This window comes from Cynara cardunculus (assembly GCF_001531365.2).
Source record: "Cynara cardunculus var. scolymus isolate 2C chromosome LG 1, CcrdV1, whole genome shotgun sequence".
Classification (NCBI taxonomy): Eukaryota; Viridiplantae; Streptophyta; class Magnoliopsida; order Asterales; family Asteraceae; genus Cynara; species Cynara cardunculus.
In genome coordinates this window covers 15,133,810-15,152,407 of record NC_037528.1, presented here as the reverse complement: position 1 = coordinate 15,152,407, position 18,598 = coordinate 15,133,810, and the positions used below count along the sequence as shown (strand labels likewise).

The following is an 18,598-nucleotide window of genomic DNA, read 5'->3' as shown; positions in this document are numbered from 1 at the left end:
GTCCAAGACTCCTAGTGCCAATAGATGTCACCAAGAAACCAACCCAACAGAAACTCCCCCTTCACAACCGCTGGCACCCCGATATACCACCAGTTGCCGAGGTTAGCGTTGGTGAGCTTTTTCGAATCGAGATGGTGGACTTTTCTGGAGGCGGGATCACACGAGAATACACCGCCCACGATATCAAATACGCTGACCAGTCGGTTGTAAGTCTTGTTATCCCATATCTATTACAATTAGGCCGTAGTAACAAAAATCCAATTGACACAATTGAGGCCTAAGGGAGACGAATTAAACAAAAGCCCAAATGGTCAAAAATCCGATTGCAGAATGATGGAATCAATCAACACCCGCCGGCCACAGATTCTTGATTTGGTTATATATACATCATATGTATATATATATAGATTATTGATTTGGTTTTATATACATCATATGTATATATATATCCTAGAAGATTCTTACTTTCTCTCACACACAGTCACAGGCACAGTAACAATTCGTCATCTATGGCTCCTTCAACACCAAGACTAGTAGTACCTGTAGACCTGAAGAAGAAGCCATGGGAACAAAAGCTTCCCCTCCATAACCGTTGGCATCCTGAGATACCATCGGTTGCTGAGGTGAAAACTGGGGAATTTTTCAGGATAGATATGGTGGATTGCACTGGAGGGGCCATTAAAGATGACGATTCTGCTACTGATGTTAAACACGCGGACCATTCAACTGTAATACAATATGACATATGTGATCAAGTTCCATTTGATTTGATGAAACGAAAAAGAAAGAAAAAAAGCCATTGACTTTGCTGAAAAACTGATTTTCAGGTGCATTATTTGAGTGGGCCGATCAGAGTTGTTGATGAGGAAGGAATTCCGGCGAACCCAGGAGATCTTCTTGCAGTTGAGATATGCAACTTGGGTCCTCTTCCTGGTGAAGAATGGGGTTTCACGGCGATCTTTGACAGAGAAAACGGTGGTGGTTTTCTTACTGATCATTTCCCATGTGCCACTAAAGCTATTTGGTATTTTGAAGGAATATATGCTTACTCTCCCCATATTCCAGGTGACTGAATTATAAAAGCTTTCATTTAAAACAAACAAACTACACAAGTGTTTGATGTTGATCGAATTAACAGGTGTACGGTTTCCGGGTTTAACTCATCCTGGAATAATTGGAACTGCACCTTCAATGGAGCTACTTAATATATGGAATGAAAGAGAAAGAGAGCTGGAAGAAAATGGTCTAAAATCATTCAAGTTATGTGAAGTTTTGCATTCAAGGCCATTAGCAAACCTGCCATCCACAAAAGGATGCCTTCTTGGCAAGGTATGAATGATTTGAGAACGATTATAAGTAGCAAACAGTTGGTAAATGAAGCCTTGATTGATGTTGTAGATTCCAGAAAGAAGTCGGGAATGGGAGAAGATTGCTAACGAAGCTGCAAGAACGATTCCCGGAAGGGAAAACGGAGGGAATTGTGACATCAAGAATCTAAGCAGAGGTTCCAAGATTTACCTTCCGGTGTTTGTGGAAGGAGCTAACTTTAGTACAGGAGATATGCACTTCTCACAAGGCGATGGTGAAGTTTCGTTTTGTGGGGCGATCGAGATGAGTGGTTTTCTTGAGCTCAAGTACAATTCACTATCTCATATATCTGGTTTTTTTCTATTATAACATTTAGACATATTTAGCATCCGATTTGTGTTGTAGTGTTTTGTTTCAATTTGGGGTTGTTTGTTATTAGATGTGAGATCATAAGAGGCGGGATGAAGGAATACTTGACTCCAATGGGACCGACTCCTCTTCATGTTAATCCGATATTTGAGATAGGGCCGGTAGAGCCAAGATTCTCGGAATGGCTCGTATTTGAGGGAATCAGTGTCGATGAGAGTGGAAGACAACATTACCTTGATGCGAGTGTTGCTTACAAGCGTGCGGTTTTGAATGCAATTGACTACCTTTCCAAATTTGGATACTCGAAGGAACAGGTTAGGATTAACCAAACCAAGCTGATCCAATATATATCACATCTCGAGAGATATTCAAATACAAACCCTCTAATTAGTAGAAACCATACAAACCAATCTCAAATGTTTATCTAATTTAATGAATATATGGTTCAATAAATATGTCGATTGTTTCTTAATATAAAACGTTGATTATAATGAAAGATCTCTGATAATCTTCCATAAATATCCATACCATAATAAAAGAACCTTTGGTTTGTATGGTTTGCATGAATAACATGATTTGTATTTGAAACTTCTTTTCTCATATGTGGTTTGAAGGGTGACGTTTTGAATTCATCAGGTGTATCTTTTACTGTCATGTTGTCCGTGCGAAGGGAGGATTTCAGGAATAGTCGATGCTCCAAATGCTGTTGCAACACTTGCTATTCCGACGGCCATCTTTGATCAGGTATACCAGATATCGATCGGTCTGTCTTCAATGTCTCTTTTCCGATATTAAATTAGTTGGCAGATTAAAGCTAGATATGTGTTTGAAAAACTGAAACATATCGTTTCTTAAATGCAGGATATTCGACCAAAACGTAACAAGTTGCCAGTAGGACCGCGGGTGGTGAGGAATCCAAATATTCCAAGATGTAGTTATGACGGAAATTTACCCATCACAAAAAACCCTGGTGCAACAGGAAGTTAATATAAATATGGTACCACTGAAAAAAAAAAAAATATATATATATATATATATATATATATATAGTTTGTTCAAATGAGAATGCGGTTAACTTGTGAAAATGTGAGAAGTTTCAAGATCACATATGGATATATATGATACGAACACTTAATTATATATGATTAAAAACAGGTTGCATTAACCAACATATAGCAGACAACCTTCCTTACGACGTCCATTTTTTTGTTTGGATGTGTTTAATCATATATGATTAAGTATTCATATCAAATTTAATCATATATAATCTTAAAACTTCTCGTCTTCTTACAAATTGATGCCTTTCTTACTATGGATTCTATTGTAAACACAATTTGAATTTTAAAGTTAAATAAAATCCAATTGATATATTGGCAATTAATGTAGGATATTGAATTCTCATGTAGTTGCACTTACTTTTTAGTTCATTAAAAGAAGAAAAAGCTTTGTTGCCATTTCTTGATAATGGTGGCCTGGTGGGTCCCAACTAAAAAGATATACCAATCCACTGAAGTTTAATCCATTATAAACATCACCTGATGAAGAAAAAAAATGTATGCCAAATTTTCTTATATATAATTATTATATACTTTAAAAAGGTGGAAACTCGTTATTTTGCCGACGACATAAGGTGTAGGTTAGGTCATAAATATGAATGCGACAATGTACATAGATGGTTCGATGAAACAGAAAGGGGATATCCCCTCCCCTTCGAAAATATGGGCTCGTTTTCGAGATTCTGGCTCATCTCTAGATCATCAAAATAAAAACACATTTTATTCGGTATATTGTACAAACTTTTAAACATGTTTTTTATTTACAAAAATGGTTTATACAGAAAACTCAAAATGTTAATAAGCTATTGTTTATGTAGGATGTTTAAATTCATAAATTTTGATAATGACCGAGCAGGTGCATAATCGACGAACTATGCAAAGCAACGAGAGATCAATGTAGAAACTTTTGATCTCTCGTAAAAACCATGAGAATCCCTTAAATTATATTGAATCGTTTTTATTTTATTTGATCAAAAAAATGACAAAAACATGTTAATATAGATGCATTATCTGTGGAGCTCCGATTGCTGGACACTAATCTTAACATCCCTTGATGTGAAAAACATTGCACCTTGACTAACCATAACATACATCACATATTGTACCATATCTTAACATTAAAAAACATTGAATCTTAAATAACCTTAACATGAAAGCTATCAAGTTAAGGTATATTAAGGTACCAAATACGGATATCAAAAGAGTAAAATGCCCCACCTTTACAAAAAGAAGAAGTGTGATCATCGTCGTTCGATCAAACACGATCAATGGTTGCAAAGTGGTTTTCATAGAAAAGGGGAGTTCTCACGACATACACACACACGCATATATATATAGGGTCGTAAATTGAATGGAAAGTCAAAATATGTTGACAACTGTTTTGGCCAAATTATCACTCAAGAACAAGATAAATATATAAATGTGCGAATAAAATGAAATTAATAAAGTAAAACAATAAAGTACACAACAGTAGACAACAACACTAGAAGTTAGTTACCTGGAAACCCCGAATGATGATTATTAATCCACTATTGTACATGTTAAAATATATCGGTAAGCTTTAGAAAATAGATGTGAAAATCCTCAATAAAACCTAAACATGTGCTAAAATAAGTATAGGAAGCTAATGCTCTTCAAGTAAAATGTTAATTACGGCTGTCTAAAGTTGTTAACACCCATTTTAGTGGGTGCATGAGTCTTTTTTTAATATTATTCTAATGACCACTGATTGGCAATCCATTGATTTAGGGAAACTTGATTCGAATCTCTCCAAGCTCGTGCTTCTTCTTGGAGTTGTTTCTTGACTCGGTCAATGTTCGGCTAATTTGCTTGGCACGTGTTGACTCCCTACAGGTGTTTGTTGGAGCGTCACTCTCTAATGTAATGGCTGTTTGTACATTTCATGTGTAATTGTTTTGTTGGGACACCCTTGGATACAAGCGTCAAACATTTGAGTTGATTGTAGCTGCGTCTATGGGAAAATGACCTCAATAGTTTGCACCCCAGTTAGATATTCTAAAAGAAACACATGAGAAGATCTTAATTCAATTCAAACTATATAAATCCAGAAGTGACATTTCACAAAAAAAATCAATGATTGATCTGCTAATTTAACTGGGACCCCAATTCGTTGCCTTAAAGTAACATACATTCACTTATTTCCTTCTCGTATGAACTAATCTTCACTCCAATAGCTTGTGTGAATGCAATTTTTGGTCCGGCGAGCAAGGAACATATACGTCTTTGAAAGTTGACAAATTTGAGGAGGCGAACATACCCTCGAGCACCGTTATGGACAATCTTGGAGCGTTCTAAATCAAGGCTCGGGATGGATGAATCGGGCACCGTGTCGATGGTAAATGGCAACCCTAATTCAAGGGTGATGTAATTTAAAAAAAAAAGTAAAAATAAAAAAGAGTAGTCAAAAGAAGAAAAATAAAGGCGTATGTTGGAAAAGAAAAAGAAAGGGTGCGATCTGAGACCGTGTTCTTGATTATAACACCCGTTTGATGGCCGCAAGGCCTTCTCTGCACTTCATCGCCTCCTCCATCAACATCACCAAATCCTCCCTTTCCCCATCGTCAACCCTACTTCTCCGTCGCATCGCTTCCGCCACCGCTCCACCGCAACAACATCATCACCGCAAACAAAAACACAAACACATATATCCTCCTCAAAAACCCCTCCCTCACCCACCTACACCTTCATTTAATAGCCTCCGGCCGACGTTGTCTCTGCAGGAAACCCTGGCGCAAAAGATCGGCAAAGCTATCCGCCGTCCCGGCGCGCCGTCCAAGGCTAGGGTTTATACCGATGTTAATGTTATCCGGCCTAAGGAGTACTGGGATTACGAGTCGTTGACCGTTCAATGGGGGTTAGCGATCTCTTGTGGCGTGCGCCATCGTTTCTGTGTCTTTTTTGTTGCTTATTGTTTTCTCATTTATGCGATCTTGATTATCTTACAGGGAACAGGACAATTATGAGGTGGTAAGGAAGGTTGGGAGGGGAAAATACRGCGAKGTTTTCGAGGGATTTCACTGTATTAATGASGAGAAGTGCATYATTAAAATACTCAAACCTGTTARGAAGAAGAAGGTTAGGACATTTCTTGATTGTATCCCCAATTTATTTTCTTAGATTATATACTCATGTTCCACATACTGCATGCGTACTTTCTACACATAAATACTGCAGAACATAGGTACTTTCTACACATTAATACTGCAGAACATAGATGAACTCATTAGATATTTAGCCTGCAGAGATTCTGTTAAGTGTTGATGGATTGCTTTAGTTTTGCTTTGCTCATGTTTCACCTGAGTGTTGGTTTTCTTCTGAGGTTATACACTTTGTTTCCTTTCGTCCAAAGAAGGGGATTTCCCTTTCACTAGGTGTGCATCAGTTCGTGCGCTGGAAGGAGGTCGTGGAGCCTGTATTTTTGTTAGCCTAAGATTAAAATCATAACGAAAGAAGCAACTTCATATGTCCGATTCCTTGGTTAACCTTGTTTGCATATAGCACAATACTTGTTAAAAGTTGGCTATATACTGCAAGCAGATCTTTTTAGCTAGTACTACTAATTTGAAATTTTACTGAACATCATTATAGAAATTAATTTGGTTTTCTAACCAATTAAAAGAACATTGTTGTTTTGAATAACAAAATCTGCTTATATGCCCAAAATGGTTCATGACTTCTATTTGATATGTTAGCCAGTAGGGTTATTTTGAGGCTTGCAAGTTTTGTGTTGCATGTACATCTCTGCCTAGCATGCCCATTATTTTGGTGGTTGTGTAGTGGGGTTGATAGCTCTTTGTATGTAGGATTGGATTCTTTTGGGGTTCCTGAAGTTTAAGTTCTCTCTCTCTCTCTCTCTCATGCGGGTTGTTGGAGCATGGCTCGACTCAAATCACTAAACTAGGAAAATATGTATTTATGATGGTCTGACAAGATTTAAAATGTAGGCAACACAAGCATTTATAACTTACAAGTAAAAGGAAAAGAAAAGAAAAGAAAAGAAAAGAAAAGAAAAAGAGAAGGATTTCAAGGCTGATTGTTACTATGTTCAACTCGTCACTAGAAATTTCCTAATTCCTTCCGTTATAGACGTGCATTTGCAAATGATATTGGTTAAAATGAGCCAGTAAAAGCTGTTATTTACAGAAGTTTACAACCTTGAATAAGAGGGTATACCTATCTGAAATATGCCTGGCTGTGCCTGTACATACTATTTTTTAAGCCACCTAGCTAGCATGTTCTGCTTAATTTCAAATGAAAACCATTTTACCCCAACAAAGGAAGGCTATATGGCACTATGGCAGACCTTAGTTTGATGCTGTCTAGACAGACTTTTCTTGTAGTTCCACAAATTACAATGATTCCTATGCATGCGTATTTGCACCACAGGATTGCTGAGCAGGTTTAACTATTTGGCTTGCAACAATTTCTGGCTTCAGGTGTCCCTCACCACACAGCATCATTAACTTGATGTTCCGGTTTGAGGTGGGGAGGCTTGCAGGATCGAAGCATGAAGGCTTTTAAGTATAACATGATACTGACTATGCTACAGATGTTTTATTGTCGTCTTTGAGCAATGTTCATCGACAAGTCATTGTGGATTTGATTTGTGGATTAAACATGGGCTTTTAGGGTTTGGGGGGGGGGGTTTCTAAGGTGTCCCCTGATTTAGAGTGGCAAGTGGAATTGTGGAATGAAGAGATCGCAACTGATGGTTTGCCGCTTGAAGCTTGTGATCATGTTGATGTAGAAGAATCTTTTGGGGATCCTTCAGGTGGGAAGGGATTGCTTCTCTTGTACCGGGTAGGGGAAACACCAACGAACTCCTGTGAATGGACATAAAACTTCGAGACAAATGTTTACAAATAAGGGCGGCCGCCTGATTCGCTCCAGATAGAAAGATTGAGGGGGTCAGACACAGCGGAGACTTTCCATATTCCACCTCACCATTAGCCACTTCATTAGGGTCCCCCGCTAAAAAGCTATGAACAGATCACTCCTAAAAGCAACCGTTCTCTTATTTTACGATAGCCTCGCCACTATGGGATGGACTTATTGCTCGGTTTCCTGGTCTTTAAAAGCATCCATTGTAGCTATGTTGTGGTCCATCACAAGGAGATCCCAGAGAGCCAGGAAACGTGATGTGTCTTATTGCTTGTTTTAAGATTTGGTTTCAAAAGCATAGGGGTGCTTTTGGTTTGTACTTCAGTACTTCTTGTTTTGGTCAAAGCAAGTGACCTTAAATGACACGAATGGATAAGCTGTAATCTCGTTACGTGATCTGGGCGCTTTGGGGAAGTTGATTATTTATACATGAGATTTCTTGTTTTCAGGAGCTGAAAGCGGCATGAAACTGCTAATAATCTAACATTGATTTCTATGCTTATCTCGTGCGAAGCCACATAGGTGGGAGGTTGGGGATTGCGTGGCTGGAAGGCTACCTTTGTCATGCTTTTGCGATCGTTCGTGGTTGGCAATTATGCAGGGAAGGGTAGAAGATACACGTAGGGGTAGATTTGGTTATGTCCTTGGGACCTCTAAGTGGTGAGTAGAGCTCTGCAATGAAAAGGAAGGGAGGAATATTTTGACATACTATGGTGTAATTATGGTGACAAAGATGTATTGGAATGTTATCTATAGACCTTTATGAGCCAGCTTTTCTGCTGGCGTAACTGAATGATGGCCTTGCATGCACACTCCTTTTTGCTTCTGCAGGTGTGTGGGTAGCCCAGCATGAGCGTCTTTTGGTATTTTGAACCAAATACTCTTTATTTGGTATCCTCAACCTGTTAATCATGTTTTGGCATATCTGCAATCCTAGCATTATAATTGCTTCCACAGAATAAAAAACAAATAATGGGCTTTATGATGTCTTAATAGTTAACAGAAAAGAAAACATGTATAGATGTTCTAGAAAAAATCCACTTGGGTTATTCATTTACATTGAAAGTTGCATATATTTTCTCTGGTCATTCTTTAAGTGTATTTGTACTTTTTATTTTTTCTCTTTTCATATTGCACTATTGAACAAACATACATTTTGGTTCATCGTGCTGTATCAAGAATGTTTTTTTTTTGTGACCCGATGATTCATGTATTATTGAATGCAGATCAAGAGGGAGATCAGAATCCTACAGAACCTTTGTGGTGGGCCAAATATCGTGAAATTGCTGGATATTGTTAGAGATCAGCAATCAAAGACACCAAGTTTAATATTTGAATATGTGAACAACACCGATTTCAAAGTGCTCTATCCGACACTTTCTGATGTTGACATCCGCTATTATATATATGAACTTTTGAAGGCAAGCATCGCTAGAACTTACTTTGTCATTTATTTGTTAACTGCAACACACATGAACTCTCTTTTTTATGTTTTTGATTGCCTCTTGCACATGATTGAAGCACGTAGTTGATATTGCCGGTTTCTTACATCATTGACATCTGAACCTGCTAAGCTAAGGCTGTGATCTAGATACGCCTTGAGATACTGGTTTCTTGGTCATAGAAACTGCAACTAGATGTGGTGCTATGCCCAGGGAGGCAAAAAGTTGCTATCACTTATGATTATAACCTTTTGTTTTTCACCATGGCTAAAAGCTATGTTACTTGTTTAGTCTTTGTATTTTTATTTGAAAATTTCTATATCTATATCTATACTATACAAGTATGTATTTAATCTAAAATATATGCATGTTGGATTTGGAATTTCACCCTCAAACCTTTTCTTTAAGATAAGAAAATGTATTACCCTTTATCAACTACCATCTGCTTTTGGTTGCTTTTATATGTGATATGGGCACATGAAAGCAGTACCTTGAGTTGCTAATAATTGATTTGTGGGGGTTGGGTTGGGTTTGTAAGCTATTTGAGTTTTTGGTATGTGAGTGATCTGAACATGTCAATGTAGCAGGCCTTGCAAATTTAGTGAAGGTCTTCAGTTTACGCCTGGGAGGGGAAACTGGTGTGTCATGCTCAACGGGCAGCGATATAGATTTCCGATGTGGGGCTGTATTGTACATATGATCAAGTTGACATACATTAAATTTTATCGTACTAAATCAACATTTACTAAAAGTTAAATGGCCCGAACCCGAATGTTGGTCTTGTGGTTGAAGGATGTCTTAGGTAATGCTTATGTAAAATAGAGCGTTTGGTCCCCTTCTTTTTTTTAAATATGAATTTACCGATGAGCAATTACTCACAGGACCTCATTCTCATTCACCTGAAAAATTAATGACATGATACATGGTTACCGGTGGTGTTCATGAATCATGAATAGGGATGGAAATAAGGCAGGTAGTGGATGGGTAATGCATCCCCCAAACCCGATCATGACCCCAATCTCTGTTTAACTTTAAGCCCCCCGTCCCCACCTCTGCCCTGCCCCTGGCTAATCCCTGACAGGTTCAGGGAACCGTATGACTGCCGGTTTAGTAGAAAAAAATAGTATATTCTAAAATAAAATTAAAAATAATTAATTACCAATATTGAAAATCAAATATATTTGTTATATAGTAACAAAGATACACACACACACACATATATATTTATATATATACATATTTAACAAAATAAAAAAATTAGTCAGGGTCGAATTAGGTGCGCGTAATGCCATCCCCGACCCCTTTCGGGTTAAACTCCCATTACCCGCCAAAGCCGGGAATCCCCACCTCGTTATTGTCGGGTACCTGCAGTTAGGCATCTCCATGGGAAAATTTTCCATCCCTAATCATGAGGGAAATGGTTGGTTAAAGTTTAAGATTGCTTCTGGTTGGAAATGAAACTAAGGTGGTGATTGTGTAGCTTTATTTTGTATTGGTGTTAGTGTAAGGTTGGACTGTTAATAGGATCTCAATTGATGGATTAAGTATATGTTGGCCATGATGTCAATAACTCAATAAGTTATGAAGAACACCAACATATCAGCATCCTACAGCTGATTGACAGTGTGCAACCTTTAAAAATTTCAAATGGTCTGCACAAATGATTAGTGATCCCTGTCACCCTAACCCACCTAGTAAACTTAGCAAGCTTTTTGAATCAGCTATTTTGTCCTTTCAGCGAATACCTTATAGTAGCCTACTGAAACCACATTGCCATCTATGGTAAGACCTGAAAGAAACTTATGCTCAAGTATTAGTTATTCATCATGAGAAATTCTATTAAAACATTCAGAGAAGTGCAGCACGTGGCATTCGTTGGATTTATGGTTTTTTTAGGTTGTAGTTATAGCAGATGTAGAAAAAGTTGAAATGGATGACTTGGACCCTCTAATCTTCATGAAGGAAGAAATTTTCATGGAAGAACTACTTATAGAGGTGCATAAGAGGGGTTAGTGTCATTATGGCTTCTGTCAATGACATCATGATTCATGTGACAGGAGGATTTACACGGTGCAAGGCAATAAGTTGGGCCTCTCTAGTGTCTAGAGGTAAAAGAATACTGTTAAATCATTTGATTGGAAGATGGACTGTCAAAAGCTAGGGTTTTAATAGATAGCGCCTTTAGAGACTGTTCTACCCAGAGATTTTCCTCGTATCCTTTGACGTCTAGTGCTAAGCTGTCAAAATCATGGCACTTACTATCTCTTTTCATTCAATTGGTGTTTATTTTACTTGGTCGAACTTAAGTATTTAGTTGTTTGTGCCACTCTAGGGCAAATTTTATTTGGTTTCTTAGTCTATTTATAGGCTAGTTTATATTAGAGAGTTAGCTCTCTAAAGAGAGGTTCCTCAAAATCCTAGTTCTCTTGCAGTAATTTTTGGCATTTTCTTACCCTAATTGTTCATCACAAAGTTTTGGAGCTGTAGTTGCAAGGGTTTGTTACAGGTTCATTTACACTGCTATATTGCATTATTGATAATTGACATCTCTCATTACCTTGTTTCACTAGTCATCGAATTGTCCCCCCGCCTCTATGTTTATTGCTTGCGCCCCTATGGGTTTCTACTTAAGCCTTTACTCATTTGTTTCCTTGATTTTTTATATGCAAGTAATTTTCCATCTTTCATTCATGGTTTTTTGTTTTTATTTTTTAGAAGTATTAGATCCAATCTGTTTCTAATATACCTTTTTGACTGTGTTTAGGCTTTAGATTACTGTCACTCTCAGGGAATCATGCATCGAGATGTGAAACCCCACAATGTGATGATTGATCATGAAAAGCGCAAGCTTCGTCTTATAGATTGGGGCCTTGCGGAGTTTTATCATCCAGGGAAAGAGTATAATGTTCGTGTAGCTTCTAGGTGTGTATCTTGCTCCTTTGATCGGATGAAATTCTTATGTCACCTGTTGTATGGTATTCATGGTAGCAATGAACTTCTTTCCAGCTGTTTTTTTATTAATCATAAGTTTTTGTGCCGGGACGATTAACGCAAAACATTGATTCTTTTGACTTGTAGATAGATTTCTATCACAGTATATCATGATTTGAAATATGTTTGCTAGCACACTTAAATAGTCCATATCCATGCCATGTTTAATGGTAAGTAATGCCTCTATTGGAAATGGGAACTCAATTTCGAAGCACAATGAAGATGAAGTGGGAACTTGAGGAGAAAAGTCTGAAGCACAATCTATTATAGGGTACCTTGGATAGTTTTAGATGCATAACAGGTGTGGAAAAGATTCATGTATCAAGGAATTAGAGCATGTGTCAAATAGAGTAGAATTTTATAATAACAAGTTTACAACGATGGAGGAACCCTTTAACAGCCATTTATTTCAACATTCTGATGCAGCGACCTTAACTGAGCAAGTTCTTTTAGGATACCGTCTGTAAATGCCATGTGGATATATTTTTGTGATTCTGACCCGCACTTATGAGAGTCTTTTCCACTTCTAGTCATCCTAGATTTATAGAAAGCTTATTTATGTTGTACTGATACAACAGACTTGTTCATGTGACTGGTGACAGCAATGTTGTAATTCAAGAGAAATGATGAGAATCCATTATGTGTGCTAGATGAGGTTTTTTTTTTGTTTTTTTTGGTGGGGAGTGATTTCTATACATTCATTTCATCTTTTTTAGTGGAATAAATCCACCTCTCTACTCACTTTTATTCTTCTGAGTGCAGATATTTTAAAGGTCCAGAACTCCTTGTTGATTTGCAAGATTATGATTATTCATTGGACTTGTGGAGCCTTGGCTGCATGTTCGCAGGAATGGTGATTGATTATATTTTCCCAGCCTTTGTTTTTTCATGATGGTCTTTTATTACATACAGTTTGGTTCTTTTGTTGTATATGTGACACCTCTTCTCTATCAATCCTTGAGTCTATGATCAACTGGTTTTTACCACTTAATTTAGATGATCTTTCAGTATAAGGAAAAACTAATGCATGGGTGCTAGCATTATATAACTTGATCTCTATCATTTATCATGGTTATTTTGTACAGATATTCCGCAAGGAACCATTCTTTTACGGACATGACAATTATGATCAGCTGGTGAAAATTGCCAAGGTACGGGTAGTGTTTCAGAATGGATGCTTATATAATAATGCTGTCTCCAGTAGATCCCATATGTTGTGTATGAAATTATTCAAGCATGTTGATGGATGTAGTATGTTTCTTTTGCTGTCTGGATAGGTTTTGGGGACGGATGAGCTAAATACATATCTACAGAGGTATCGTTTAGAGCTAGACCCACATCTGGCTGCCCTTGTTGGAAGGTTGGTAACCAAATGGTGATAAAAGTTTTTAGCATCATTTATTAATCAACAATTCTAATCAGCAATCATACGAATGCAGGCATAGCAGGAAAGCGTGGACAAAGTTCATTAATTCTGATAACCAACATTTAGCTGTTCCTGAGGTAAAAATCTTTTGACAAATTCATTTCAAGTTATATTGTATGGTGTTGTATTATAATAGGTGTTTGGTTGAGTAGGCAATTGACTTCCTTGACAAGTTGCTTCGGTATGATCATCAAGAAAGGCCAACTGCTAAAGAAGCAATGGTAAGTTTCTTTCTTTCTTTCATTTATAGCACATATATATATATATATATATATATATATATATATTGATGATTTAAAGTATGAAAATGGAGAGATTGTTGTTGTGTAGGCACATCCATATTTCTATCCGATAAGAAACGCAGAAAGCAGCAGGACCCACCGTGCATAGATGAATGCAATTGCAGTTGAAGTTGAAATTCATAATATTGTACGTCCTTTTCCCTTGTCAGTGTTATTGAATATGGCTCCATTTCTCTCTTTTATTATGTTTTTGTTTTTGTTGTTTTACGTTGAAAACGTGGGTTGTCGTTTGTGTGTGTGTTTGATTGTAAAACTAACATTTCCTTCAAGAATTGGTTCATGTGGTTCTAGTTTTGGGAATGGAATCAGCATTCAAGTCTAGTACTGTTGTTAAAATGCTTTTCTTTTTTAAATAATTTTCTAAATCTCAATTTCTATCATCAGAGGCAGCTAGGTAGGTATGCTTGAGCTTGAATATATATTTTTAAACTAGCACTCGAGGTTGAGCGAGTCGAGTCAGACATTTGCTCAACTGGTTAACTTTTATTTTATATTTAAAATCAACTGGAGCTTGAATAGCTTAAATGCTTGGATTTTTTACTCCCGGTATGTGAGTGTCCTGTTTGTTATGTTTATATTTGTAATAAAAACGAGAGCTTGAATGAATTTTAGAAACTCATATACCTGCACCTGTGAGTTGTGACTGGTGATGGGGAGGGAGAATCCTCGAATTTATAGATGGGGATGGAGATCCCTTTCATCCCTGATCCTGAACCCAACCCTGTTCGTTAATTGTACGTTTCTATGTAATTTATAGACGGGGGATGGGAATGAAATCTTATTTTCCAATGGGGTTGGGGATTGCGATTCCGGATACCCCCGACCCTGTTGGCATCTCTACATTGGGCACCTTTTGCAACCCAAACCCATAACCGTCGATTAAATACTGTTGTTTTTTTAGCTGGATTGTTTCGGATTGGTCCAGAAGCTACTGGAAGAAGTGGTGCAATTGAAAAGGGATGTGGTTGAAAAATGTTTTAGATGGAGATGAGCTACAGGTTATGCAAAGGGATTGTCCACATTCAGTGGATGGGATTACTTATTTCTATCACAAAGTTTCAGTTTTATATTTAATATCATGAAATGATTGGAGTTTTGAGGAGGTCCGCTCTTATTGTTGAAGTCAGATTCAATTCCATACCAATCCACTTAACTCCACATCAACTTAGAATCTGTAAATTATTTGAATTTATAATAAACTCACAACATACGAATATTTGATTGATGTGTCATCCAAATCGGCTTCTCGTTGAATCACTTTTATCTGAGTGATTGCTTGAGATAAGTCATCGAAATTGGCTAAGCTGAGGGTGAATCTAAAAATTGAGTTGATCTTGCTTGTTACATTGATTACAAATTGAAGTCAATAAGTTCAACTGTTCCATGTCTTACAAATACAAAAGAACATATTTTATCAAGTGTTTGGACCGGATACGTAGCAGCATTAAACCCAATTCAAATACATGACGATATTTGAATTCTGATTTTTAATTAAATACCTAATAAAAGATACAAAATTTTCATTTAAATATCTAATTTAAAATACAGTTTAAAGGTTTAGTAATAAAAATATCATATATATTTTTAATAAAAATCATTTAATAGACCACAGAATAATTATATATTAATTTCATGGTGCCAATAATTCAAAAATGCATGCACGCAACAAGAAGGTGATGGTTTTGGTCTAAAAGTTCACTATATATATGATTTTATAAATACGTAATTACTATATTTTTTAATCAACAAAAAGAATGGTTTTATCTTTAATTATAGGGGGATAAATTCATAATTAAGAATAAAACCTTACTTTTAAAATTAAACGTTTATTTTGAAAGAAATTAAAACAATAAAATATATACTTATTTTGGGCACAGATGCAAAATAAAGGTAATAAATATTTTTTAAATTAAAAAATGAGATGAAATATTTTTTATGTAATAAATAAGGCCGAATACTTTAAATGAATTATTTTATTATAATAATACAAAAAATATAACTCTACTCTAATAATACCATAAAAGACAAAGTTGGGAGTGGTCCTATTTAACAAATGAAATTATTGTATCCAATATCAATAACATATATATATATATATATATATATATATTTTTAAATCTTAACAATTATATCAATCTTTAAGGTTGTGTTTGGTATATGAGACAAGACATGATAAAACAGGACGAGACAAACTTCACAGCCCCACGTTTGGTACAACGTGGATTGAGAAAATAATTGGGACAATGTGAGATAACATGAGACAAAAAAAAGCATTTTCTTGTTCCACCTATTTGATGAGACAAGATTGAGATATAAATTACAATATTACTAATTAATCCTTGTTTGACATATAACCTTTAATATGATATCTGTTTTAGTTGTCACCATCGTTAGTCGCGGTCGACGCTGCCATCGGTAACTACCGTTGGTCACCTCCACCACCTCCATAACCACTGACCACCACCGTCCATCATCACCATCATCACCATCGTTGGCCACTTTTGCCTTCTCCTCTACTACAACCACCTCCTCCACCACCTCCACAGCTCCACAACCATCGTTGGCTATCGTTCATCGCCACCCATTACCACCATGGGGCACCTCACTTCCGCCGTTGGTTACCACTACCATTATCTACCATCTTCACGTCCTCCACAACCATTGTCGGCCATCGACCACCACCATCCATCTCCACCACCACTAGTGTTGTCGACCACCACCACCTCCACCATAACAAACACCACCTTGCCAATTGATAAGGATCAATTATACAAATCGGATTTTTTCAAACCACCATCAATTATATTACTTTTCATTCAAATTTGGTATTATCATATACATGTATTTATATATATGAAAATTGTAAATAAATTATTTAATTATATACTTTATCTGTGTTAACTATAACTATTATATATATATATATATATATATATATATATATAAACATCAAATAACTTTTGGGACAACTAGTCTAGTTCTGTCATGTCTAGTCTTAGTCGTACGAAACACCAGATTGACATTTGTTCTGTCTAGTTATGTCTCGTCTAGTCCTACCCTCTTGTGATGTCCACTTATGTCATCTCCAGTCCAATCCAATAATGTCTGCGTACCAAACACTATCTAACAAGTCCAGATAAAATTTACACCCTTCATTACATATTGGATAATTCTTGTAAAAAAAAAAAAATTTGCAGGTGAAATAACATGTTATATCAATTACTAAGACATTGTATAACGCATAATTTAGAGAGATAAGGACCATAACTAAATCTTTACTAAAACGTGACATTTTTTGGGGTCATCCGATTAGATGATCAAATCATGAGGTTACTATATTTAATTGTGTTTGTGGATGAACTTAGGGGTGAACATGAGTCTATATCATGGATTATTTCATATTAGAAGGGTACTCGTGCAATGCAACGAGATACATCTCGATTTTAATGTTATATTTTATTTTTTATTTATGTCGATGTTATAATACGATTTTATGTGTTTTTAAGAAAGCAATAATGATTTTATTTTTCAATAAAATATAAATTTGAAGATATCATAAAAATTTGAAAAAAATATATCAATATTAATATCAAATCAACTATTTAAAAGTTCTCATTTTTTATGTAATTTTTTAATTTATTTACTTTATTATAATTTAATTTAAGTTTACTAATGAAATAATTTATTTTTGGTTATGTTAGAACTTAATAATTATCTTAATTATATATTTTATATTTTTTATATTTAAAATAAGATGTTTATCTTGTATTTGATTATGTTTATCTGCAGTTAGTTACATAAATTCAGATATGGAGCTTTAATAAGTTGTACTTATGCATAATCTACTTGTAAACTTGAGTTTTAAGTAACATGCATTAATAAACAACACTTTATGCATAAAAAGTGGCTTTGAAGAGTTTTTTGTCAAATACTTTATAATATAGTATAGATATTATGTACCAACTAATTATAATTGGTATGCAAAATTTTATACCATGTACCGACTAATTATACTTAATACCAATTAATTTGGTATCAAATTTTTTCGGTTGGTACATGTTGGTACGGTATTGTACCAACATTACAAAAATTGAAGTTATAAATTCATTTAAAATGACATCTTTACCAACTAGATCTATATATGTACTAGAACTATCGACCATTCATATAACATGTTGGTATGTGTTTTATCACTTATCACTACATTTACAAGCATTCAAATAACTTTCGTATAAATGATTATAATACAAACATTTACTAATAGTTGACTACAAGCGACAATTGAGGAGCTTCGATTGACTGTGGAGGTGTAGACGAGTTACTAAGGTTATCATGTTAGTCAAATGGATTCAATCAATTCTATATATTATAACTTAGAAAAATTTAAAACAAGATAAGTTAAAATTTAAAATCAAAATTTGTTACATTACTAATTAAACTTTAATTAATAAATAAATAAGTCAGTATGGTACAAGACTTCTAATATCATGTTCCAACCAAGTTTAGATAGTTGGTACGGTATTACCAACCAATCAGATTGTTACCAACTAAATTAGTACTGTAATTAGTTGGTTTGTTTTAATATAAAATTGACACCCTAGATTACTCTTGGACTTTCAAAACATGGATTATGTTATGATCAAGAAATTAATATTTTTTTAAACAATGAACTGATAAGATCATGAATTTACCCTTCGTATGTGACTGGTTGAATTGTATCAAATAGTTTCATGTTGTACTTTAGTTGGTTTTAGTTTTAGTTTTAGTTTTAATATATATATATATATATATATATATATATAT

General features: G+C 35.5%; 2 protein-coding genes across 3 annotated transcripts; both read left to right on the top strand.

The window, feature by feature from the left end:
* Positions 1 to 6: 6 nt before the first annotated feature.
* LOC112514013 (formamidase-like) lies at positions 7 to 2,685 on the top strand. 2 transcript variants are annotated; one of them, XM_025120300.1, is made up of 7 exons: positions 7 to 206; positions 828 to 1,065; positions 1,139 to 1,329; positions 1,399 to 1,634; positions 1,748 to 1,991; positions 2,314 to 2,421; positions 2,539 to 2,685. In XM_025120300.1, exons 1-7 carry the CDS (start codon positions 132 to 134, stop codon positions 2,662 to 2,664), a joined length of 1,218 nt encoding a protein of 405 aa, XP_024976068.1. In that variant the 5' UTR covers positions 7 to 131; the 3' UTR covers positions 2,665 to 2,685. The 2 variants fall into 2 exon arrangements, with proteins under 2 accessions (XP_024976068.1, XP_024976060.1); XM_025120292.1 differs by having other exon boundaries at positions 7 to 728.
* A 2,534-nt stretch (positions 2,686 to 5,219) lies between these two features.
* Positions 5,220 to 14,116, top strand: LOC112508458 (casein kinase II subunit alpha). The gene is made up of 10 exons (XM_025113073.1): positions 5,220 to 5,607; positions 5,699 to 5,828; positions 8,861 to 9,055; positions 11,841 to 11,998; positions 12,830 to 12,920; positions 13,153 to 13,218; positions 13,345 to 13,427; positions 13,507 to 13,570; positions 13,646 to 13,714; positions 13,824 to 14,116. Exons 1-10 carry the CDS (start codon positions 5,243 to 5,245, stop codon positions 13,881 to 13,883), a joined length of 1,281 nt encoding a protein of 426 aa, XP_024968841.1. The 5' UTR covers positions 5,220 to 5,242; the 3' UTR covers positions 13,884 to 14,116.
* Positions 14,117 to 18,598: the final 4,482 nt, after the last annotated feature.

What these genes read in the sequence shown, in the direction of transcription:
- LOC112514013 (XM_025120292.1), top strand. Translation starts at nt 510, where the DNA reads ATGGCTCCTTCAACACCAAGACTAGTAGTACCTGTAGACCTGAAGAAG. An exon ending in AAGGATGCCTTCTTGGCAAG is followed by an intron (nt 1,330 to 1,398) that starts GTATGAATGATT and finishes TTGATGTTGTAG; the next exon opens with ATTCCAGAAAGAAGTCGGGA. An exon ending in CGACGGCCATCTTTGATCAG is followed by an intron (nt 2,422 to 2,538) that starts GTATACCAGATA and finishes TCTTAAATGCAG; the next exon opens with GATATTCGACCAAAACGTAA.